This window comes from Perca fluviatilis, chromosome 4 (genome assembly GCF_010015445.1).
Source record: "Perca fluviatilis chromosome 4, GENO_Pfluv_1.0, whole genome shotgun sequence".
Classification (NCBI taxonomy): Eukaryota; Metazoa; Chordata; class Actinopteri; order Perciformes; family Percidae; genus Perca; species Perca fluviatilis.
In genome coordinates this window covers 28,666,329-28,693,132 of record NC_053115.1, presented here as the reverse complement: position 1 = coordinate 28,693,132, position 26,804 = coordinate 28,666,329, and the positions used below count along the sequence as shown (strand labels likewise).

At 41.8% G+C, this 26,804-nt stretch overlaps 1 protein-coding gene across 2 annotated transcripts; it reads left to right on the top strand.

Moving 5' to 3' along the window:
- Positions 1–1,446: 1,446 nt before the first annotated feature.
- On the top strand, positions 1,447–26,804 carry draxina (dorsal inhibitory axon guidance protein a). Of its 2 annotated transcripts, none has more exons than XM_039797906.1 (7): positions 1,447–1,696; positions 15,043–15,554; positions 16,099–16,334; positions 19,490–19,610; positions 22,047–22,139; positions 22,890–22,979; positions 25,681–26,804. In XM_039797906.1, exons 2-7 carry the CDS (start codon positions 15,065–15,067, stop codon positions 25,791–25,793), a joined length of 1,143 nt encoding a protein of 380 aa, XP_039653840.1. In that variant the 5' UTR covers positions 1,447–1,696; positions 15,043–15,064; the 3' UTR covers positions 25,794–26,804. The 2 variants fall into 2 exon arrangements, with proteins under 2 accessions (XP_039653840.1, XP_039653839.1); XM_039797905.1 differs by having other exon boundaries at positions 1,448–1,696; positions 15,040–15,554.

Below are 26,804 nucleotides of genomic sequence, written 5' to 3'. Positions count from 1 at the left end.
AGGACCTGGCTGCAGGGATTTGCTCCCATTTAGCCACAAGAGCATTAGTGAGGTCCAACGCTGGTGTTAGGTGATGAGATCTGGAATCCCACTTCATCCCAAAGGTTTCAGGGCCACCGCTACAACTGAGGACGCTCATTTATATTGTGAATTTGTGGGTTTTAGCTATTTGAATTTTAATTCAGGTAGTGTGGCGAAGGCTTCGAGGCACCATTTTGACCAAAAACTCATTTCAGTTCAGGTGCCACGTACCCCTAATTTGATCTCAAGTGGGCCAGACCAGTAAACCACTCAAGAAAGATCAGAAACTTTATCTGCCACGGAGTTTCTTGTCAGCTTGACGATGGCAAACGCAAGTTGCTTCTGCGACGACGGCGTTGTTAGGCCATTGTAGAAAAATAAAAGTATGTTATGGTGCCTGGAGAGAGGGGTAATATTCCGAGAAAAAACTTCAGAATTTTTAAGATTAAAGTCTTCAAATTTACGGAAAAAGAACTTGGATATTCTCTGAGATTAAAGTGGTAAATTTGGAATTGGGAATGAATTACTTCTCTCCAATTTTCACACTTTGCAAAGTCATCCAGTGGGCCTGATTGGACCCTTTGGGGGGCCAGTTCTGGCCCACGGCCCGTATGTTTGACACCCCTGATTTAGACCTTCATGAAACAAAACCCACAGAAATTGAACAGTAGCCTAATTGAATAAAAAAAAAAAAATGAAAATACCAGTAATTCAGTGAACATTTTTTTGGTTCCGCTCCAGACTTTCTGACAGCGGTGGGGGCTGTTTCTAAAATCCTCTCTAAGGCCCTGGTTGAACTGGGTTCTGAAGTTCTTCATCACTGCAACAGCGGTCAAGTTGCATTGTGGGTAATGTAGGCGCCAGGTTTGACAAGAAAGAAGAATCTGTTTCTGCTGCATCGATTTGGATCTTTTTCCTAAAACCTTCTAGTGCAAAGCTAAATTGGTGGAGAACCCTTTGAAGAACTAGCCTAAATGATGCAGCCCCAGACCAAAACTACACACAAAATGTGGACTTTTGGCTATTTAGAGAAAAATTTAATTAAATTGATATTGATATTAAATTGAACAGTTCTTATTGGACCCGGATGAAGGCATTTTGGACATACAGAAAGCCTACTGTGGATGCCTGATGATGTGACACGTTTGACAGGCTGCAGGAAAAATTATGATGCATCACTTGTGATAAAAAAAAAAAAACCCAAAAAAACACATGTCTGATCTGTCAGCCTCTGTTATCTTGGTTTCTCCCTCCAGAACATGAACGTAAAGTCCTGATACCACCAGCAACGCATCAATCCAATAATACTTATAATTATAATAATACTGCCTCAGTCCGTCCGACGTCTCCCTTGCTGGGGACAAGCCTCGCGCGAGAGACAACCCAGTCAGCCCCCGGACACGGACGCGCACTCGGGAGCGCGCACTCGGAGCAGGTGGTGACTCTCCTCATAAGAAGCTGGAGACAGTCCGGATGTTCGGCACATCCCGGGGTGCGCGGAGAGCGGATACAGAGGTGCTGCTGCTGCTGCTGTGTGTGTGTGTTTGTGAGTGTGTATGTGTGTGTCGGTCCTGTCCGCTGTCAGTCTGCAGCCATATGCCTGAGCTGCTGCTATTCAAACCATAAACTACAACGAAGGAAAACTACAAAAAAACAAACAAACAAACAAGCGCGGGTAAGGAGTTCTCTTTCTACATGAATTGTGTTATTGGCAGTAAGTGTTTGGGCTGGTTATAAACCCACTAGTAGGCTTTCGTTTCTTAAAACGTGCCTAAAAAAAGGGTTTGTGGTGTTTCCGGGATGCTCAGAGGAGTTTGCAGTGACTTTATGATCATTTTAGCCTAGGCTATGCCATTTTATATACCTCGTATTACCTTATTTTATGTAACAATAGGCTACGACATGTTATCTATTACTAGTTGTCAGTCCTGCAGCGGTAGACGAGGATCCTCATTAGACTAGGCTATGTTATATGGAGCCTAGTAGCCTTACCATCTTATTTCCATCTGCGCGTAAAAACGCATCAATGTTACATCTTAATAATGTCACAAAAGTTAATAACTTAATTCATGCAAATGGTTTTGTTTCCGGTTTGACTGATTAAAAAAAAAAAAGAGTCAGTTTGACTTGCAGAGAGAGAGAGAGAGAGAGAGAGTCGATCAACATACGATTTGAGAGGAAGAGTGACTGTCCGCAAACAGCGAATTAGATTAGATTTGGCTTGAAACCGTAAAAGCGGAGTTAACCCGATAATCTATTGAACTTTAGTGATGTGCGGTGTTTCCTGCTGCCGTCATGCTTTGCGATCCCATCACCACCACCAAGGGATTTATTGGCTGAATCTGGTGAGGAGAATCCGAAATGATTGCAGCCATTATCTCTTCTTGACAGCTCATTGTTGCTCAGTGCACACCAAAGACAGTGTAAAACGGTGTGTGTTTGTGTGTGTGTGTGTTTGTGTGTGTGTATTTGTGTGTATGTGTGTGTGTGTTTGTGTGTTTGTGTATGTGTGTGTGTGTGTGTGTCTGAGAGAGCGAGAGAGAGAGAGAGAGACAGAGAGACAGAGAGAGAGATAAAGGAAGGGAGATTACAGTCAGGAGTCTCAGTGTGACACCATGCAATTAAAAGTGAAACAGGGCTGCGAAGGAGCAATATTTGTGGACTCACATAACGTTAATGAATAGCAGCTCAATCAGCAGGGAAGCATTAGACATGATCAGGAGTGTGGAGGGACCCCATAGTGAGCCGACCTCGGGCCAAAAAAACACAGCTCACACTCACTAATAAGTGAATTATATGAAAATGAAAAGATAACCCAAGGACATCATTTGATGTTCAAGTGGAAATTAATTTAGTATTTTCCCCACAAAAAAAAAAAAAAAAAAAAAAGCGTATGAAATCATCTGAATCTTTAACATTCATCTGGGAAATATAGTTGTCTCAAAACAACCATTCAAGAGTCCCAGTTTGCCTTCATTTTGTGCTTTCGGTCAGCTGCACGAGCACATGTATCTTCTGTTTCTTTTCATCCTGAGTTTCAGCTCCCCACCAAAAAAAGGGCTACATCGCTAAACTTGTATCCAGTCTCCTCCACCGTGGCGTGAAACGGGCCTTGTACGCCAATGCCAAGCGTGGCTGCATCTGTTTGATCAAGACTCTTTCAACATTGGCAGGCAGTCAACGCCGCTCGCTTCCACCAAAGTAGAGGGGTGGAGGGAGGAGAGGGAGAAAAAAACTTTGGGTTCATATAATGCGTTTACATGCTTCACTTGATCATCTCTGAACAGGAGCGTTTCCCCCCGCTGACCGGTCAAACTGTTCCCATGCGGAGCGCCCAGACCCAGACCCAGGTGTCCTGTTTCGCGGGTTAGAAAAGAACAAGTTCTGTTGTTGGTTTTTCGGGAAGCCAAAGCTTTGTTGTTTTCAGCTGGCGTCCTCATCTGCCATGAAATGAAAGATGCCGCCGACACTTTGTTCTAATTAAGACAGGATAAATCCTCCCTCTGTCTCTCTCTCTCTCTCTCTCTCTCCCGCTTTCATTTCTCTCTTTTTTTCCCCTCCCTCTCCGTTTCTTTCTCCCCTCTCTCCGCCTTACATCTTATTTTCCTCTCAGTTTCTCCCCCCTTCCTCCTCCTCCTCCTCCTCCTCCTCTTCCTCCTCCTCCTCCTCCTCCTCCTCTTCCCTTTTGTCTCTCCCCTTCTCTCTCCTCTCTGTGGGACGCCTCTTGCTGTGCTTCTGGTGCTGTTTGTGTCTCACAGCATTTTTGGAACATGCCTCTATGTGGGTGTCTGGAAGAGGTTTCCCCGCTGTGAGTGTGTATTTGTGTCCATGCATTGATTGTAAGAAAGTCTCTGAGTGTGTGTGTGTGTGTGTGTGTGTGTGTGTGTGTGTGTGTGTGTGTGTGTGTGTGTGTGTGTGTGTGTGTGTGTGTGTGCGCGCGCGGCCTCGGTGCACTCCAACAGGAGATAAGGTTGGCCACATCGCAGGATGTCGCTGATGTTACCGTGCGTCAGTGACAGTGTTCTGGTCTCGCCCCACATCTGTTGTACCTGCGACTAAATTACCACTGAATCATTTGGTGTCTCCCTGCTCTCCTGCTCTGCCTCACTTGCTGACAGATGGACCTTCCGTATGGCTCTCGTTTTTTTTGTTTTTTTTGACCACCCTGTGTTAATCCAGGGGCCTTTGCCATCCAACACACACCTTAAAAGCTGCAAAAACAAAAACCCCTCCCAGTCGACGTGTGAATCCCACCGATATTGTCTGCCGAGGTTGGTTTTTTTTGGAGACAAAGCACTTTTATATTGCTGAAGTCAGTCGTATTGGCCCTTGAGGAAATGAAGTTTTATGGCGTTAACTGCAGCTTGGCAGAGGTGTTTATTATGCAGAGGCATTAACCGGAGCTGTAATTTGGGTGCTTGTTATTGAGCTGATATTTATGATAATTTGGTGGCGCAAACAAGACCCATTTTACACGAGATGAGAGGTATAAAAGTAAGTGTTTATGCATCAAATATTCAGCGTTATTACTCTAGACGCAGAGGAATGGCTCTGTTTGGATTGTATTTGTGTCACAACAGATAAGGCGTTTATTTTTTCTTTGTGACTATTATACTGAATCCTGCATTTTTCTTCTCATTATCTGTCATGTCTGTTTAGAGCAGATACTTGAGCTGCTGCTCAGGGAATATTCAGAGATATTTTAGCTTGTTCCCGTGCAGCCACACGCTCCCACAGTGACCTGTGTGTCCCGGACTATTTTCCTAACCGGGAGCAGTAACTTTTTGGAGAAATAGTCGGGCACATAACCCAAACTAAGTCGTTTTTCACACTTTGGATCTTGTAACGGATGAAACAAACGAGATAACACGTGTTGATTGAGCTTTACAGGTGCTGGTACACTAGGTAGATTTGTAGTTACCTTTGGATGGAGCCAGGCTTAATGTTTCCCCACCTATTTCTTTATGCTAAGCCTAATTGGCTTCTGACATATCTTCTCATCTAGCTCTTTACCGGAAAGAGAATGAGCGTATTTCCCCAAATTCTGAGCTATTCCTTTAAACCTCTAATCTCTCAGTATGTGGCTAGGAAATCTTGAAGGTAGCCTCTGCCTGACATGACAGCTCTGTTTTAACAGCCTGTGTCTGGAGTCTTTGTTTGCTGGATCCTTATGGCCCTGCTGGTTGCTACGAGAGATAAAACAACAGGAGCAGATGGCTCCTGGAGGTTTGGTGTCACAGCAGGTGTAGCTAAAAAAGATGCACACGTACAGCAGTTTAATACCAGGGTCGCCTCGCTGCCTTTCCTCTCTCGCCTGGGTCCACTCACTGTTAAGTATATTTTATATATATATATTTATAACTAACTGCTTAAGGGACACACCGCTTGATCACAGACTGGAGAGCGGTCTCTGAACTCATCAGATCTTAATCATCCGGCCCTCCAATCGTGCCCCCTTTGCAATTTCTTGCAAGATTAGCTATCACTTCACACTTAACACACTCTGCTCTGATTCATGTGTCCCTGGTGGCCGTCTCGCACTGTACGCTGTGCTTTAGAAAAGCTTCTGGCGCACACATATATTGTGTTTCCAACAAAATGTAAAACCACGATTTAGCTCTCCTAGTCTGGCATCCTAAAGAATGTAATATTGATTTTTTTTTTTTTTTTTAAGATTTCTTTATATTTTATATTGTGGTTCATGTTTTCTCTCTGTACATTGCTGAGCCCACACATCCATAAACTCAATATTACGACTTCAAGATCTGACAAAAATCCTGACTGAGCTCAGTGAGATAATGTTGTCCAAGAACTCTGTTGCTTTTATTTATTTATTTGCTTTTCATTCGATTACTTCTGCACTGTAAATTTCCCCTGACATCACAAGCGTCCTCTTCACTTCATAGAGGATGTTTTCGACACACCTTAATAGCCCCGCGTAAACTGCACAGTGTATGCTCAACACACACATGCATTTTTTTTTTTCTTTTATAGTGTTGCTTTTTTAAACTACTGTGAAATATCACCACTACTTCCAATTTAGCTGTTGTTCTGTTGGTTGTAAGGGCATTTCGTTGGCTATAAAGTCACTGTATCATCTGTGCTGCTTTAATGGGAGTTATAATGTTCACCGTCTAAATCAGGATTAATTGTGATTGTAAAAGCTGAAGCAAATGATCATTATGCATCTTGATTCATTTGTTTCACTGCAAATTATTTGTGGATCAAGCCGTTAAATCTGTGGTCACATTGAAGAGTGTTTTTATGAATACAGATGCTGTGCAGTGCCTTATTCTACACTTTTTTTCAGTATGTGGACTTTAAAGAATAAAAAACAAACAAATTTGAAACAATTGAAAGGGACTCTCAGCTAATGTCTATTATTCCTCAGAGTTCATCACATGGTACAGTCCTCTGCCTTTATGCAAATACATTCAAATCATTACATGTAATAGCTACGACATGTCACGTTTTAAATGTGTTTTATTGTATTTCGCTGCATGCGGTTTACCTTCTTTTTACCTCACTGTTGTAATTTCTTAGTTTTATAAAGCCACCTCTTTGAACTTGCTTTTTCCTGTTAACAGACTTTCCCAGTTTTCCCTTCCTTTTCATTGCCCACCTCTCCCATGCACTTATGTGTTTTCCTTTTCTTTTTGTCTGTTTGTAACCAAAACTGTAAAGTGTCTTTGAGTGTCTAGAAAAGTGCTATAAAAAATACATGTATTATTATTATTATTATTATTATTATTATTATGATAAAAGCCTTTCTCGGACGGACAGGTGTTGCAGACTGGCATCCGCTATAAACCCTATGATCACTTCATCAGATAGCTGTATTCAGTTTGTCTCTACTGTATCTGTCCCTATCAAATAAGCCTAACTAAATTACTAAGTAAATACATCAATAATAAATCCTTTCCTTTTAAGTCAAACATTTCTAAGTGAAAATACTCATTCATATTAATTTTTCGAGGAAAAATAAATAATGGCTCAACTTTGCTTTTCTAAATATCAAATTAAAAGAGGATCTAATTAAAGCCCTTGGCAATTTGGATTACAAATCTTAGTTATTTGTCTGTAAGAAATAAATATTCATGACTAAATAAACAACATTTAAAGTTAAAGTTTGGAGAAAAAAAAAACATCCTTAGGTATTATTTATAAAGAGTTCAAAATTTAAAATCTGACAGTGTGGGTGCCTTTGATCATCGGGTTTTGTTGAAGGCACAAGATAACAACTGTCATCAGAATGGGATTTAAACGTTAAATCCTGATTGGTGCACAGAAATATGTGATATGTTTTACCAACAGAGCCCCGCTCACTTCAAACCAGAAATGTTCTCCAGCAAATGAGCTAAAACCTTTTTTAACGTTGGCAGAAAATATTGTGTTCATGAAAAGTGAAACCAATGCGGACGTGCCATGAACCTGTACTCTTTCTAAAGAAGTCTAGTCTATGAGAAAATGAGCCCACTTCTCACTTGATTTATTACCTCAGTAAGCAATTTCCTAATGAGTTTATGGCTTCAATCGCTAGTTTCAAGTTTTATTCAATACATACAATGATGTTCATTTTGTTAATGATGGACCCATAAAGGAGGGCCTGCTTTCGGGCGTGGCTACCTTGTGATCGAAAGGTTGCTACCACGGTAGTGTCGCATTGCCAGACCCTCCTCCACAGCGCTGCTGAGGAGGGTCTGGCTAATCCACACAGCATTCCGGGATGGGAGAATGGTTTATTGGCATTTCTTTAAACCAATCACAATCGTTTCCACACGGAGCCACGGAGCCACGGTGCCACGGAGCCATGGAGCCATGGAGCCATGGAGCCATGGAGCCATGGCGCCGCTGCAAAATAGCCTCGGGAAGGAACTTGTTTTGGTGGAACATGTGTACGTTCAAAAGTTGTTTTAGTCGTGAGACAGAAAACTCAGATTGGAGAGATAGTCTAGCTAGGTGTCTGGATTTCCCCTGCAGAGATCTGAGGAGCAGTTAACCATAGTCCTCAGAAATCCACCGGAGTTTAAAATTCCAACACAAAGAAAGTGGAAGGTAACGACATCCGGCCGAAAAGAGTGTTCTACGGTGGAATATAGACTACTACCACGGCAGTGTCCTCAGGTTGTCAGTCAGATCCACCCCTTCTCTCCTCCCAAGCTCCACTCTCTCATCCAAATATGTTCACTTCTGGCTTAAAAAAAAACAAGATGGCGACGTCCAAAATGCCAAACTCAAGGCTTCAAACCATAAGTCCGCAAACCATTGAGTGACATCACGGTGGCTACTTCTACTTCTTTTATACCAGGGGTCACCAACCTTTTTGAAACTGAGAGCTACTTCATCGCTATTGAGTCATACAAAGTGCTACCAGTTTGATACACTCTCATGGAATAACAAATTTGCTCAGTTTGCCTTTAGTTATATATGGTTATTAATGATTAATGATACTCATCTATGTGAAGACACTGGTCATGTTAATGATTTCTCACAATAATTATCAACAAAGACTTACCAAGGTGGAAAACTGATAATATCAATATTCAATTTTCATTTTTAGAACAGGCCTGAGGGCTACTCATGTGGTCCTTGGGGGCTACCTGGTGCCCACGGGCACCATGTTGGTGACCCCTGTTTTATACAGTCTCTGGTTTACGTAGAACCCATCAGAAGATTGATTGAACAGGTTTTAAGGGCCTTTAACATGTTTTCATTCTTTCAACCAAGAACTATCATAACACCCTTAAAGTAGGGCTGGGCAATATATCGATATATGACGCTAGACACCGTCTTAAATTTTGGATATTGTAATGTGACATAAGTGTTTCGCTTTTCCTGGTTTTAAAGGCTACATTACAGTAAAGTGATGCCATTTTCTGAACTTGCCAGACTTACTAGCTGTTCTGTTATTTGCCTTTGCCCACTTAGTCATTATATCCACATTACTGATGATTATTTATCAAAAATCTCATTGTGTAAATATTTTGTGAAAGCACCAATTGTCAATCCAACAATATCGCCGCAATATCTATTTGGTCAAAAATATCGGGATATTTGATTTTCTCCATATCGCCCAGCTAAAGCCATCCAGTAATCAATACTGTTTCAGCGTTGTCGTTCAAACGGTGGATTATCTCATTTGGGAATGAGAGTCGGCAGTTCCAGGCCACTTGTTTGGCCTCCCATCGCCTCAGTAGCAGATGCTCACCCTGCTGTGCTCTTCCTACAACACACAGCCATGTATAATACAGACTCTGGCAGGAGGCTGTGTTGTTCGCGGAGGTTGTTTATCACACACAAGAGACTGTGCTTAAAACCCGGAATGCCACCCAGAGTGCTCCATTACCGTCCTCATCCTCTCCTCAAAGGACCACCTGTTAGCAGCACATGAAAGTCTGAGAAAGGAAAACAGGGCACTGCTGTGCTGAGATACTCGGTCCCCCTCCACCACCACCCGCCTTCTCTTTCACATGACAGGTCTATTCAGGCCTTAGATTTGATGGGGGTTGACGCATGGTGTCTTCTTTTTCTATGGAGGCGTCACATCTTTCTTTTATGTACGGAAAATGTATTTTTTGAAGGGTCGTGTCGTTGTGGTGCTGCTTAGCTTCTGCTGTTATCTCCACCTCTGTTGATTCTACTCTATTTCTGCACATTTTGAGTGTTGTTAATCCTAAATGAGATTAACAGGTACAGACAAGGAATGAATGGATCTGCTTTTTCTTCTTTTGATTCCTGAGATCAACAATAAATCTCCTGAATCTTGCTTACCTTAGGAATATTCCACCAAAAACTCAGTATTTGATACTCAAAGGGTAGATTTCTTTAGGTGGAGAATTTCTACATAGTTCAAGACTTTGGTTAGCTAAGCTATCCTAGAAAAATTCGTTCAACGCGTTGTTAATAATTGTTCCAAACTGGGAAAAAGCCAGCCATCATAGAGGGGGCGCAATATCGTTTAAATATGGGGATAGCATACACATTTTCAGATAGTTTCTCCTGGAAGGAATTCACAGTGTTGCAAAAAAGGATAGAAATAGCTGTGTAACAAATTAAAAAAGAGCGCTAGAGAGAGAGAGAGAGTTAAAACCCAGCTTACTGTTTTTATTTAATTTAATTAAAAAATATATATATATTTTGGAGTCTTTTTTGTTATTTAGTTCTGTAAGCAGATATTGTTGTATTTGTTTTCTTTTCTGTATATGTCATGAAATGTTTTAATATTGTCTCATTAAATGCTGTTTTGGACCCCAGGAAGACTACCTTGTTCACACCTGACCAACTGGCAGTGGCTGTAAATGTCCATTTCAGAATGTTACAGAAATTGTCGGACCCAGCTCCCCTAATTCTGACGTTCTGACGGAAAGATGTTGGGTCTTTAGAACTGCTTGTATACTGGTGCCTTGAGTATCCCCTGTAACGCCACACCTTTTACACTTTTGTAGAGATGAGAGTGGTATCAATCTTCTCATCTAACTCTGGGCAAGAAAGCAAATAAGCACGTTTCCCAAATAGCTACATATCCAAGAGGGGTGTGATGTGATCCCTTAGACAATCCTCTTTCCACCCTGCCCCACCCCTCACTTAAGTTTGGATGTTTTCTTTGTTTTCTTAAATGAGCCTTTTGGTCGTACACGGTCCAGTAGCAGCGCCTCATGTGTCAAACAGACAGATCGTAATCCTGGCCAAACACTTTTGTGCGTGACACGGCCGATCGCCCTCCCCCCTCCCCCCTCCAAAGGCCTGTTTGGAGATAAAGGTCTCACATCAGCAGCCAGCCTCACACTCTTGTTTGCAAACTGCACAGCTGGTCCAACTCCCCGAGGCCAGCCGCGTCTGCTTTAAATCTGCTTTAAGGGACCTACTATTTCCATTTAACCATCTACATACAACAAAAAAAAAAAAAAAAAAAAAAAAGTCCATAAAACAACTAAATAACCCATATATCCAAGGGATTTTATTTAAAGTTATCACCAACATCTCTGTTTACTGTTGTCACTATCCTCATTTTCTTTTCTGAAAAACTTTTGTCTTTTTACACAAAGAGTCCTACCCTTGCCACATAATTTCTAAACCTTGTGTGTGTCTGTGGCGGTGGATTGTCTCAGCATATTGAAGTGGAGGACAAAACAAAGCAAATCATACTTAGAAACGACACCACGACATCTGAGAAGGAAAGGACAAAGTGGCTTTTTTAAATATCTGGTACGTAATGTTGTCAATAAAAATAGGGATTTTGAGATTGCCTTTTTTTTGAGAAGCTCAGTGAGCTTCAGTCTGTCAAAATCAAAACACCTCACACAACTCTTTTCACAGTACACCATGCTCTATTCACCTCGTCCAATGATTGCAGCTGTCATGCCATTGTCTGAGGTTGGTCAGGTTTTTTATATACAGTCTATTACACAGGCATGGGACTTATAGGTCACCATAGTATATCAAATAATGATTAATATTAATATAACCAGAAACAACCTCAGAAGTTACAATGCAATATAACCCAAAATGTTTTGGTGAAGTGTATACAGCGTTTTGTGGTGAAGAGTTCTGCAATGTGTCTTCATGTTGACCAATACATATCAAAAATAGAGTTTTAGTGGAACAAAAGGGAGTTTTTGTGTACAATTTGGAGAGTTTACTGCCTAAAAGTTCACAGCATCAAACAATGTTGCAGACATTTTGATATTGTGATGTTGGAAAAATGCTCCCTACTTTAAATGTATTGATTTTTTCTTTCTCTCGCTCTCTCTCTCTCTCTTTTGCTGACATTAAATCTAAATCTAAATTGAGCCTTGATAGTAAGCTTGGAACCTTCAGATGGGAACAAAAACTCAACACCGTCATTTTAACCATGTTTGTCCAAGGTGCCGTGCCTTTAATGCACTACACAGAACCTCATTTTTCCCTTCAGTCACACCTCACAGATATGTTGACTTTTGTAATGAAAGGTACGGTGGGAGGGCTCTCGAGATCACGGAATAGGCAGTGATGAAGGATTTGCGCAGTGCAGTATGTCATACTGAGTAAGGCATGAAGGTTCAGGAATGAAGGCTGGGAAGTAATTTCTAAAAAGAGGCACAGGTGTCTGTCCGCCTTTTTATTGCCAAGTCGAGATAAATGGGCTCGCACACAAGAGGCTGAGAGTGATGTAATCTGAATTTGTAGGAAAGGTGATGGGACGAATGAATACAGCGGAAGAGTGAGCACAAAACCTGAGGACTTGTGTGGTTTCAGATAGGGGCTTCTACATTAAACACCAGATGGTTGGCTGAGGATGCCCTTTTAAAGGGATTTTACACTTTTATGTGACTATATAATGTATGCCCAGAAGAAAATCTCCTTTATGCATTCGTTAACACAGCAATACAAAAGAACACTGCCTGTTTTTTAAATATCTCTTTTCAAAACTCTACTTGTGTGAATTAGGCTTTAGGTTTGCTGTCAATGAATGTAGGGCTGTAACAAACTATATTTTCATTAGCGATTAATTAAAACTTCTAAACCCCCCTGACAACATTTCTACAACCTTCACAGTGGATGAATGCAACTCTTTTCTCTCATTTTTTTCAATCCAAAATCAACACCATTTACAACAACTTGACCACCTCCTCTGCTCCTTCAACCACCACACCTGCCTCCCCCTCTCCACCCTCTCAGTCACTCTCATTTCTCTCTGCTGTCCCCTGTGGAGCTTTCACATTTCAACACAGGTATGAACAGCTCCACCTGCAGCCTTGATCCCATCCCATCAGCTTTCATTAAGAGCTGTCTACCATCCATCGCCCTGCTCAACACTACAATCATCAATTCCTCTCTCAGTTCCGGATCAGTGCCCACAACACTCAAGCTTTCATCAGTCACCCCCATCCTCAAGAAACCTGGTCTAAACCCGGACACCATGTCCAACTTCCGACCCATATCCGACCTCCCTTTCCTATCAAAAATCCTGGAACATGTTGTCGCTACTCAAATTAAAACCCACCTCTCCTCCAATAACCTGTTTGAACCTTTTCAGTCTGGATTCCGCTCACAACACAGCACTGAAACAGCCCTCCTCAAAGTCACCAATGACCTCCTTCTCTCCTCTGACTCTGGCCACCTCACCATTCTTATCATGCTCGACCTCACTGCAGCCTTCGACACCATCAGCCACTCCATTCTCCTGTCTCGACTGGAAACATACTGCAGCATCAGTGGCACAGCATTCTTCTGGCTTCGTTCCTAACTCACCAACAGACAACAGTTCATACAGATCAACAACTGCACCTCCTCCATTGCTCTTCTGTCACAAGGGGTCCCCCAAGGTTCGGTGCTTGGTCCTCTCCTTTTCATCCTTTACATCCTGCCACTCGAAAATATACGCAAACATGGTTTTCACTTCCAATGTTACGGCGATGATGTCCAGATCTACGTCTCTACCAAATCCATCACTACAGCTATATCCTCCACCCTGACCAACTGCCTCACCGATATTCAAACCTGGATGCAAACCAACTTCCTCCAACTCAACTACAATAAATCCGACTTGATGCTCATCAGCCCGAAATCCCTCACAAAGAACACCCATAACTTTGCTCTCACTGTCAACAACTACACCCTGTCTCCATCCCCACACATCCGTAACCTGGGAGTCATCTTCGACAGCAACCTCACTTTTGAAAACCACATCAACCAAATAACCAGAGCTGCTTTCTTTCACCTCAAAAATATTGCCCGTCTCCGCCCATCAATCACCTTCTCTGCTGCCGAAAGTTTGATTCACGCCTTCATCACTTCCAGAATTGACTACTGCAACACCATCCTCTATGGTTCATCTGCAAAAGCCTTAAATAAACTCCAATACATCCAAAACTCTGCTGCCTGTCTCCTCACACACACCCGCGATCACATCACTCCCGTCCTTCAGAACCTCCATTGGCTCCCTGTTCCCCAACGCATCCAGTTTAAAGTCCTCCTCCTCACCTACAAAGCCCTCCATAATCAGGCTCCTTCCTACCTCACAGACCTGCTCCACTGACACAATCCCCCCCGTAACCTCTCCTCTGACGCTCCTCTGACGCAAACCTGCTCTCCCCACCACTCAGGACCAAGCACCGTACCTGGGGTGACAGAGCTTTCACCATTGCAGCCCCCTCCCTCTGGAACTCCCTACCCATACACATCTGTGACTGTACTGGACACATTCAATACACTAATCAAAACACACCTCTTCAGATCAGCTTTCCACAAACAATAGACTTACATTTCTAACCTATTAGTTACTGGTTTTATTGTTTTTGCTTGTTTTATGTGTTGGTTTTATTGTTTTTCTGTTTTTAATGTGCTACATGTGTCTTGTAAAGCGTGGCATGTTATTATTATTATTATTAATTAATCGATTCATCATTTGATTCATAAAATATAAGAAAATAGTATATCATTTCAATCACTATTTCTTCTCCTTACTTGTTTTGTCTGTCCAACAGTCGAAAACCTTAAAATATTCAGTTTAAGATCATATAAACAACGAAAAGCAGCAAATCCTCATGAATCCTCATTTCTTTCTTGAAAAATAACTTCAAAGTAGTTTTTTGATTCATTTGTTTTCTTCAGGTAATTACCAGGTAGACATGTGCCCCATGTAGGCTGAGACATCAGCAGCAGCAGCTGGGGTTGGAAACGTGGCGCTTTTACACTTTATTCTTAATTCGTCACATACGATTGACAGTACAATGTACTGTGTATAATTCAGTGTCTTGTTCAGAGACACTTTGACATGTGGCCGGAAGAGCTTGGGATTGAACCGCCAATTTCGTGGTTGAGAGGCGATTCTACCTCCGAGCCACAGCCACCCCACACTTTGCCCTTTGCTGCGCATCATCCCCTTTGCTTCTCCCTCTTTACCTGTCATATAAATGAGTTCACTCAGGAGAAGCCCACCAGGATGTTTTGTATGATGTAATCTACCTAAAGTTTTGTTATTTGAATCTAATTACAAGCAGAATGTGTGCAGTATTGAGATGTATTTCCTCTTTCCAGCAGGTGGCGTTGTGCTGTACAGACAATGGCCTTCTCCTGGAGTCTCCTCCTGACGGTCTTGTTTGCCACCCTGATGCTGTCACACAGCGCTGAGCCTGGATCTCCTCACGGCAAGAGGAGACAGACCTCAGCAGGTGGCAGCAACGCCCTGCAGCACCCTCTGCAAGGTCCACAGGGCCACCGTTACAGCAGGGACCGTGGAGGGCACGGGGGCCTTGGGGCCCGCGCGGCTAAAGGTGGAGCCGGGCTGCTCTCACACAGGCCCATGCACCCCCTGGCCAGGCCTGAGGATGATGGGACGGGCCTGGAGAGTTTGAGCCCAGTGAGACTGGAGATGGGCCCGGGCAGGGACAGAGACAGAGCTCGAATGAGTATGAAGAGTCCAGCCCAGACCCGGGAAAACCAGCTTCAGGGGACGCGCAAAGGAAGGGGGAATGGACACGGGAACGGGCATGGACACCATTTTGAGCACAGGAGACAAGGGAGTCGGCGTGACAAGGAACGGCATGGAAAAGGTGAGCTGTAAATTATAAAATGAATGCCTTGATTGTGCATGCTGTCATGGCTTGCAGATGTAATGGTACTCATATCATTCATACACTTCTATCCATTAACAATGTCCGGCATGTTAACTCCAGGTTGCATTTTTGAAAATGTGACTTTTCAATGTTGTGAGCACCACCCAGGAAATTCTATCTACCTCCACTGCACTGAAGTGGCGGCCGTACTTGTAGTAGATATCTGAAAACCTGGACTGATAAAGCCAAAAGTTGTCTTTGACACAACACTCTAACCACGGCCCATTTAGCTTTGGATCATATCACAAAATCTTCCTCAGCACGTTCGCCCAATTTTGTATCTTTAATTTGCCATTTTCATGTTTTAAGCTGACATTGGTGAGAAGTCCTGAAAGCGCTCAGAAAATTGGGAAATTTAAACATCTACAATTCATTGCAAGCAGACAAAATAAAGAAAAGAAACAAACAACAAACACCACCAATTTGAATTTGAATATAGTAGCACATAACACATCCGAATGGTCTCTTTCTGTCTGTCCAGGGTTTCTTCCAGAGCCTGAGCTGAGCTCTGCGTTTAGGGACAGAGATCTGTTCGAGGATCCTCCCTCCTCTTCCTCCTCCTCCTCCTCCTCCGCCGCCTCCCCCTCCCTCAGCCTGACCCCACCCAGTGAGTCCCCCTCCCCCATCGTCGCCGTCTTTGGCTCTGGCTCCTCCATGGTTACCACGGTGATGAACGAGCATCCCCCAACGCTGCCTCCGGCCTCCACCAAACCCCAGGTAACCCCAACGACACCAAAGTGCTTATTAAAGGCTGCGTCTGTTGTGCCTCAGTGTGATTCCAGTGTGCGGGGGAAATAGAGCGAAAATGGGCCCCATTACTGCCGTTATGCTGCAGCAAACCTCATAGTTCATCTTGGAAATGATACACACTGCAGCGTGAACCTGAAAGTGCTGCCTGTGAAAAATATCCGCCAGCAGGCCAAACTCTCTGGCTCTTGGTCACAGCACGTATGATAGATATGGCCGCGTTCCGTATAATAAAACTACGCCTCTGGGATCAAAATCATACTGTTCACAGTCCAGCAGCACATTTTCTGTAACTTCCTTTATTAAAACCATGGCAGGACAAAACGTATGTGAGCACGGAGAGTCTTTTTCGTGTCCGACTGTGGGCACATGCACCGAAGAATCATGCGTGGGGCCTCCACTCACCACCTGTCACGCTCACCCAGCATGATGCTTCAACAGTATGCATAAACAGCATTTATAAGGGAAGAAAAAAAAAAACCCCGTGTTTTCTTCGAGCCTCCTTCGATCTTGGAGCCGTTACAAATGAGACTCTTTAAGACAAGATGGAACCTGATGTGAGTAGATACTGAGCCAGCGCCCACCGCATGAAAGCTTTTACATTTGTCACAGCTGCTGTTACAAACACCCAACAGCTTGTAGGGCGTCCGTGGGAAATATCTGCCTCAGTTTTACAGGATCACAGACCGTGTTTGATTGACAGGTGTTTTTGTTGTGGAGTGCTGTTCAAGTCAACACAGTAAAGTTGTTGCTGGGAAATAAATTCACGGATTATATTTAATCAGTAGGAATGACAACAATATAGACAAATATGACGGAATACGACGGAGCATTTTATTGTAAGAAATGGAACCACTGATTGAAGACGTTCTTCTGAAAGGATTCTTCAGTTCTATTTAAAAATCCCAATGTGACCTCATCCAGCATAGGGGCAGGACCAGCTACTAAAACCAATACTACTGTGACAACAGTTAAAACTGAAGAAACGTCTTCAATCAAGACTCCAGTCCAGTGATTTGGAATAAACTTTTCAGACATTGTACGACCTGACTGAGATGAACTACGTTTTAATTGTATTAGTTTATTGGAAAGAGCCTATTCTCATTGATTAACAGGAAAATAATAACTGTTAATGATCCATGGTTAGGAGGCTAATTTTCATCTGTTGTCCCTGGAACTCTAAACATTGCCTTTTTTGAAAGGCAATTCAAAGGTCCCATGTTATGCTCATTTTCAGGTTGTATTTTGGGATTCACCTAGGACATGTTTACATGCTTTAATGTTCAAAAAACACATTATTTTTCACATACTGTGTGCCTGAATAAACCTGTATTCACCCACCTTGTATTGACGCACGCGCGCGAGCATGCGCCAAGGCTTCTTAATTAATCTTCGATCTTCTGTTGATGGTTTAATGAGCAGCCAAGCAAAAGCAGATAGCCCTCTGCAATTAATCTAATTGATATTTCCATATAGGAGTGTGAAAGGGAGCAAATATGGATCTGTTTCTATGTAGAGGTTGATTCTTATTTTTTGATGGATGTCTTTTGTGGACCGAGAATTCCTCAAGAGACGCCTCAAAGTCCTGCTGACTTAATTATAATGTCCAACATTTCTATTTTGCTTCCTCTGTGTGAGGAACGTGATGGCGGTAACAGTTTTATGGCTTTTATTGCAGAAGGTTATGCACAAGTAATCCACGAAGGACTTTTGTTTTATAGCAAAGTCATCAGTTAGAGCTACAGTATAAGGTCAATTGTGTATTCTCTGGGGAACAAAAATGTCTTCGATGTCTTAGATGTCTTAGAATGAGACTTTGATTCTTCTTTTGTTCACATTTTTTCGGTGTTGGAAAGTACAGATTGACTGTAGCATCAGAGGCCGCAGTTTGCATTCTTTATCCTACCAACATTGGTTTCTTTCAACCATGAACAAGATCTTTCATTAACCTTAATCAAGTACTTTTAGTCGCCTCAAACGTTGACCAAATCAAGTGAAAGATCAGAAAAAAAGTGTTGCATATTGGTCATTTTGAAAGGCGAATAGATTTTTTTGTCGCTCAGGTATGAGTACTTGTTAGTCTGATCAGTAGTAGTATAACACTGGCGAACATGATAAAACCAGGATTAATAACACGCCTAAAGTGGCAGCACAAACCTACTGCTATTTCTTTTTTCTGAAGGAAAGAAATACTCTCAGAATCTTTGTAAACAACTTACTTTTAAAGGGAGGTAACAGTAATGTAAGAAATTACTGTAAGAGTACCTTTCAAAGACAATGCTATGAAGGTTTTACCAAAAAAAGTGGTTGACTTTAAAACAATGCATACATTTAAACATCTTAAAAAACAAAAATCCCACATACAGCACAGGAATTAAAAAAATGTCCACCCAGGATCACTTGCATGCTGCATTAGTTGCCTGCTGCTCTTACCGGAGATAAATAAAGCCTGCGGTTGTGTGTAATGAACTGTATGTTTCAATCTATACGTCTATATATTGTATATCTATTAACGACACAAATGATGTGATATATATTTGTATTCCAGTCTGTGGGCAGTCAAGTTCTCTGTTACCAATCGATTGGTTTTTAAAGCTCTGCTTGTGTCTCCGTTGACTCTGTGAGGGCGTTTTATGAATCATTACTGCTGCTCGTCACAACACGAGTCCGATGGGTTTCATTAAGAACACCCTGAACGTGTTAACCTGCAGTATTGATAGAAAACACAGTCAACAAATCATCATAGTCATCCACTGCTGTGGTGTGTGTAATTGTAGTAAGTGAACATTAATCCGAGAAGACAGAATTTAACTCTTCAGTGTATTCTCTTCAGCAGCATTATGCTGTGTAGTGTTGATTTTTAACACACATCTTCTTATTCACAGTTGTCTTTGAATAGATAAATAAAAAGATGTTTTAAATATTCCCATGGAGGCAGAATTTAAATTTACACAGCATGCTGAAACTAATTGAAGATGGGATTAGGTGTTTATAGATCTGCATTTCAGCATGTTTAAGCGCTCCTGTTTAGATTTTTCTTATACAGAGTGTGACTCAAGCCGGTATGCAAATGTTCCCACTGAAATCAACAGAAAATGTCATAAGTTACATTTCCTTTTTTTCAGAGGACTGGAAAAGCAAAAGGACAAGGAGAGGTGATGCCAACGTTGGACATGGCGCTTTTTGATTGGACAGACTACGAGGACATGAAACCTGTGGACACCTGGCCGTCTTCCAGGAAGAAAGGTTAGTGATGAGCTGTAATTGTGAACATGTGGTCATAAAAGGCTCTGATTTCAAGACAGGATTGGTGGAAATATTCTGTATCAAACTCCAATCCTTATTGTACCAGATTATTTTAATATATTCAAATTATAAAGACAGAGTCTACAGCCATAGTAGCAGATCAGGCTGTACTCACATTGGTGCTTTAAGAGAAATGCCTGTTATCAGCATGCTAACATGCTAACAATGACAATGCTAGCATGTTTATGTTTGGCAGGTAATGTCACGTTTTCAGGAGTGGCAGGTTTGGACCCAAATGCAGTAGAAGCGACGAGGAGGTAGCAGACAGAGTTTCAGTGATTTTATGACAAAAATAAACACAGTCCAGGTAAACAGGCAGTAATCCAAAACAGAAAACAGGGAAATATCCAGGAACACTAGGAAATAGGCACAGGTAGAACTTATTGAGACCACTAACAACGACCACCAGACAAGGGAGCACTCAGTGTAAATACACAAGGTAACGAGGGTCGAAACGAGAGACAGGTGACATCAGGGTTGATGAACAGGTGAAACACATCAGGGCGGAGCAGACAATCGCAAAGGCGGGGAAAAACACAAGGCAGGAAGTCACCGTGCGTTCATGGACATCGGAAAAACGTTTTTCCGACTGAAAACGTCACCATTCACGTAACTTCCTGTGGGAATCAGAGGTGGGAAACTCGGGCTGGATTTTGATAACCGAGTTCCCCAGTTGGTGACTTGTTGTTGACAACTGACGTTTGATGGAGGCGACTTTGGTTCACTGAACATATTTCAATGACAATAAACTGTTTATTGTGGACAAATGCCTCTGCCAAGAAACATACACAGACATAACATGTTTCAAATTATTCATAAATAGGCCCATGTATAAAAAAAAACATTATCCGTGTCTTTTCCCATTCGTTGTCCTGCAGATAACACAAACAAACACCTGGCGATGTGCTGTTTGGATGCTCGCATAACAAAACAGCAGAAAATCTTTTGTTATTGTGGCCTCCATGTTTTCACACACCTGATGCTCTAGGCTACGGCCAACCGTTGGTGGCAGTCATGCAAAAAGTTGTTATGCCAAACGCCAATATAACAGAAGAAGAAGAACGCGCATCCTGACCATGTGAACGCTGCCAGTCGGAAAAAAAACGTAACCAGGGGGGCGGTGCCTGTTATTCCGAGGTGGCATGAACGCAGCATTAAACCACATGGGAAGTGACTCTAGAAAATAAAACCCAGAATCATGACAGGTACAATGTTTGATCACCATCTTAGTTTAGCATGTTAGAATGCCAAAGTAATCATTAGTTTTGCAGGTATTTGGTCATAAACCAAAATATGCGACAAAGTTTGACCTGATGATGGCGCTAGATGAAAGGGGATCAAAGTTATTACGATTCCTTCCCATGGATGTCTGAACCAAATTTTACGGCAATCCATCCAAAAGTTGTTAAGATATTTTGGTGGTGTAAGAGGAAATGTCAGGGGATCATCAAAATGATTAGGGATCATTTGGGCACCATGAATTTCTGTACCAAATTTAGTGCCAATCCATTGATATATTTTACTGAATAAGTAAAAATTTATTATAAGTCAGGGGATCTCCATCGTCATTAGAATTTATCCCCAGGGGCCCTTGAATGTCTGCAAAGTTTAACGGCTATCTATTCAGTAGTGATTGAGATATTTTAGTCTGGACCAAAGGGGTTGACTGCATGACAGAACTTTTAACTTCAATTTATCCAATAGTTGTTGAGATATTTCACTCAAAACCACAAATGTCAAGATCAATGTGGGGTTAGAGGAAAATCAGGAGATCCCCAAAGTCTGTAGGATTTCCCCTCTGGTGACCATGAATGTCTTCCATTATATCAATCAACTCAGTAGTTGTTGAGATATTTCAGTAGCCATCCCTAGTGTCACGCTAGGGATGGCTTAAAACTAGATCACTGAAACTATATCTAACACACAGACTTTCAATATCTAAATAACAAGTGCAGCTGTGGGTATTTAAACTCATTGGGCTTTGTTATCGTACATTAATGTCACTTTATATAAAGCAAAGTAGCCAATGAAAACTGGACTATCCAAAAAACAATGTGACTGTAACTTTTTGCATGAGTAAACCCCTAATTTCTCTCCATTTCTGGCATGAGATCATTGCTTCCTACAATATATTAAACATTAAGTACAGCCACATCTGACCAGTGTTGAAATTTTAATATATGAGTCAAGTGAAAATCAAATTTAAATGGCTTTACTGGAAAATATTTGTACCTGACATAAAAGCATAATGTTGTAACTGAATGAAACTGAAGTCAATCGATCTGTTGGGTTGAGGCTGCATATTGATCAGACACCTTCAGTATCAAACTGCTCTGTTTTTATTTAACTGCCATTTATTTTTTTATCCTGCTGCAGACAAGAGGCGGAGTAAGAACCTCAGCAGTGGAAATGTGACTGTAGACGCTGACGCCATCGAGCCATGTGACCACCACCTGGACTGTCTCCCAGGTCAGTCTCTGCATGTACATGCCACTCCTGACCGCAATGCAACTTGTACAATGCAAAGGCAGTGGGAATGACAGAGACCCCATTCTCCCTATTACAAGTCAGTGTAGCATAGAAATTATTTGAAACTGTTATTTTAAGGTAAAATAATTAATATATAATGTTGCTTTACCATACCAGAATGTATTTGTAACAGTATGTCTTGTCTGTTGGGCCTTTTAAAGATTTAGTGCGTAACTTTTTTATATTAATGAACGTCTGTTATATCCATTGCCAAATGAGTTGATACAAAGCTAATTAGGACTATCAGCTCCACCAAACTCTCTCTGTATTTCTCAGTATGGCTATGTTTAGAACATGGTGTCGTCCGGCGACTTTTGCGCAAAAGAACTGGAGTGAAGATAATTACCTCTTCTGAAGAGTCAATCATGTTTTTTTAATCCTCCGTGTCCTCCCTGGCTCCAAGTAACGTGGAGGAGGGGCGGTGGTGGTGTGCGACTATGGAAGGCTTGTGTCGTGTGGATGCAACAACAGTGGTGTTGTCATTGCTTAGAATTTGTCATGGGGGCAACAGAAACTACGCACTATAGCTTTAAGCTTTCCAAAAGTTAACGTTCAGAGAAAAATATCTTAGGTATTATTTAAAACTTCAAAAGAAGTTAAAGAAGTTATAACCTCTACAACTTAAATTTTTTTTTTTTCGTTTTTCTGTTTCATATGAATCATGAATGCAATGTGCTTGTTCCTTTAAAGGTTCTTGTTGTGACTTGAGACAACACGAGTGTAAACCTCACAACAGAGGCCTCAACAACAAATGCTACGATGACTGCATGTGTGAGGAAGGTGAGTGAGGAGAACTGTATATGGCTCAGTAGAGATACACGTTTGAACCCAGGCAGGCAGATGAAGCCCAATAGACAAATTGGCAGGAACGTAAAATTTAAGATTGTTTATTTATTTTAACTTTGCATGATTCAGATATAATTGTGTCAGGAGTTTCAGGGGGATGTAGGACCCAAGTGCAAGATGGCAGACACACTAGTAAGCTCAAGGATTTATTTCAATAAAATCCGACAAACAAAAGGTGTCCTGGAACAGCAGGCTAAGTACAACAAGAACAGGAACAGGCAAAACTTCAGGAACACCGAGACCAACAGGGTAGACAACACACAGACACTCCAAACGAAATACAATGACCTGACAACAGACAAGGGACAGACAGAGACTAAATACAGGAGGTAATGATCAAACAAGGCACAGGTGATACAACAGGTGAAACACATAGGGCAATCACAAGGGAGGGCAAACACAGGAAGTAAAATAAGACAAGACAAGACAGAAACCCAGACCGTCAAAATAAAACATGAAACAGAACATACAGACACACGGGGAAACAAGACAGGAACTACAGCTAGACAAGACAAGGGAGGAAACACGGGCTTCAACAGAAAACAGAACAAATACACAATAACAGGAAACAAGAACAGAACCTCAAAACCAACAGAAACTCAAAACCATGACAAATTGCAGATATCTGCTCTTAACCGAGCGTTGGCCTTTGCTTATTATTATAATATCGTTCATGTCATTACAAGGAACCAACTTCAAATAACTTCATGAGCCACAAACGGCAACGTTAAGCGTGTCCAGCGTGTCCCAGCAGTGTGCATCACTTTTTAATGTCCACTGGAAACAGTTTCCGTTGTGTTCTTGCAGTGCTTTTTATAAATGCTGGGGTGGTAGTAGCTCAGTCCTTAGGGAGTTGGGTTGGGAACCGGAGGGTCTCCGGTTCAAATACGGACCAAAAGTCGGAGCAAGGATTACTAGCTGGAGTGGTGCCAGTTTACCTCTTGGGCACTACCAAGGTGCCCTTGAGCAAGGCACTGAACCCCTAACTGGTCGGTGTGCTCCTCCAAGGAGCAGCCCCCTCTCTCTGGCATCTCTTCATTAGTGTGTATAGCATGTATAGGTCCAGAGCATGTGTGTGTGCAACTGTACTAACAGAGTAGAAATTGTGAATTTCCCCTCGCGGGATAAAAAAAGGCATGTCTTCTTCTGCTACGTTTACACGTGGCTGGCTATTTTCATAAACGGACATTTCAACCTCACCGTTTTCAGAAAAGTGTTTGTTTATATGTACCCGTGTATATATGCCGTCAATGCAGTTAAGAGCACGCCAGACCTGTGTAACGAGAAGCTCAAGCCCACGTTAGCCAATCAGAATCCCGACAATAGCAACAACAGCAACCAATCACTACCTCTTCCTCTCTCTCGGCTGCCTAAACCTCCGTTTGTCTCAGTTTACATGCAAACGTGCAAACAAGGTTTTCCAAAATCTCCACTTTGGCCGGAGTTTTTAGAAATAATCGTTTTCTGTGATAAAAACGGGGTTTTCGTGTAAATGAGAGGCCAAACCGCAGGAAAATATCTGCGTCTTCCCTTCGTGTAAACGGGGCTTTCTTCTTCTTCTGCACATGATGTCACACAGATGTTTTTGTGTGTCGTCAAATTAGTGAAGCTGTTTCTTCATTTGCTTGCGTGTGATTTCTTAATTTACAGTGCATTGAGCTTTGAGGGCCACCGTACTATGGACTTTTTCCACGTCACAGCACACTTGAATGTTTGCAGTTTAATGGCAGTCCATTTTGTAGTTGTTGAGAGGTTGAGATATTTCAGTCTGGACCAAATGACAAAACATTTTATTTCAATTTATCCAATAGTTGTCGAGATATTTAACTCAAAACCCTCGATGTCAAGCTCATGGTGGCGCTGGAGGAAAAATCAGAGAGATCACCAAAGTCTGTAGGATTCACCCTCTGGTGACCAGGAATGTTCGTGCATAATTCCACGGCAGGAAAAGCACAGGTGTATTTAATAACATTAATTAAAGCTGAATTCCACTTCGTGGAGGTCCATCATGCTGGCTCCCTGGAGTAGCTTACTGGGACACTAAATGAGCCGTAGTTAACGTTATCAATTCCTCCTGTGCTTTTCCTGCTATGACAAGTTCAGTGAGAGTGCCACAAAGTGAACAAGCATGTATCCCAAAATGTTGACCTTAAGCTTTAAAGCAATGCTCCACTTGGTGGAACTTTTAACAGCTATATAAAAGTGTAACAGCTCGTATTTTCATGTGCAGTCCCCCCCCCCAAGTCTGACTGTTTTAAAAGTTAACCAGTCCCTAGAGTGGCCAAAACTAGTGGCAGACTTAGTGGTAAAAAATTGTTTGATAAATGTTGGTTTTTGTGTGAAATTGTTTTTGAATTTACAAATGTGATAGATTGTTTATGTGCTATTGGAGCTGATATCACTCTGGGCTCAATTCTTTTCTAAATATTTAAAAAGGGATCACAGTGGTACATTAGCACTTTCAAGATGTTGATTTTTACATTCTTAGCTGTCTACGTGATCCAAAAACTAATGTCAAATTATTTAAGGACTTGCCGTTCCTCTGATTTATTCACCTTAGCTTTCTGTCTCTCACAACACATCCAAACCAGTCAGTTCAATCTGTTCAACTAACAGCTTTTTTATGATCTTTCAGGGTTTCGTTGTTACGCTAAATTCCACCGGAAGCGGCGTGTGACCAAGAGGAGGGGTCGCTGCGTGGTGCCAGAGTCAGTCAGCAGTGACCAAGGAGGCTTCATCACTATCTGAGGAAGAGGAGCTGGAGGACAAGATGGAGGAGGAGCAGGGAAATGTCCCCATGACTACTCTGGCAGCACAGCCAAGACATCACATGACACCGCTAACATGCCGCTAAGTGCTAAAAGGTGACGGCTTGCTGGTTTTTCAAATGGATCCCACAATGAAAAACATCAAAATGTCCGCATCTGGTCAGTTCAAACTAAATAATAGGCGATATGACTGGATGTACTTTTTGACTGTTGCATTGTGGGATGAGCCAGCAAATCACCATCTTTAAGCACTTATTTACTTTAGTTCAAATCGATACATCAGCTTTCATTCAGTTTTTGTCACTACAGCATCATTACAGAAGCATATGTACATGAAGTTTAAAGAAGGCTTTTTAAAGCTCACTCAGTCCACAATGACCACATTTTTTTAATATGTTTTAAATTGGTATAACAAATTCACTTGGCTGGCAAATCTGTAAACATGTCATACGTTATGTGTTAATATTCACCACAGTATGGGTGGCTGTTAGTTTGGTTTCAATTTAGAGCAAAAGCACATTTTATTTTGTTTTGGGAAACCCGTTTTCAAATGTCTCTCACAGTTTTTCCTGCACCAGATTGTCTCTGTCCTGCTGATCTGAGTCAAACAATGTTTACAGATCATTTTTAGTGTTGCATTGATGCTTGGCGTCCCAAATGGATGGCTTTTATTGGTTCAGAAGCATTCAAATGGAGTCAGATAAGCTGTCACTCACAGAAATTATTCTAAAATGAGCTTAAAATAGTTTCTGTGTGAGCTCTCTGCTACATTTTGCTTTTAAAAATGATTTGTAAATGTGATTTGAACCCAGCCCGCTGTCCTGCATTGTAAATAGGAACGTGTTTGAACGATGTTTTGTTAACTTGACACCACGTCTCTTTAAATGTACTCAACGGTAGAACGATAAACAAAGATGCTTGTTTGACCTTCCTTTTACATGTCTTAATATATGTTTTATTTATACTGTACTTAAACACATTTTTGTCCAGA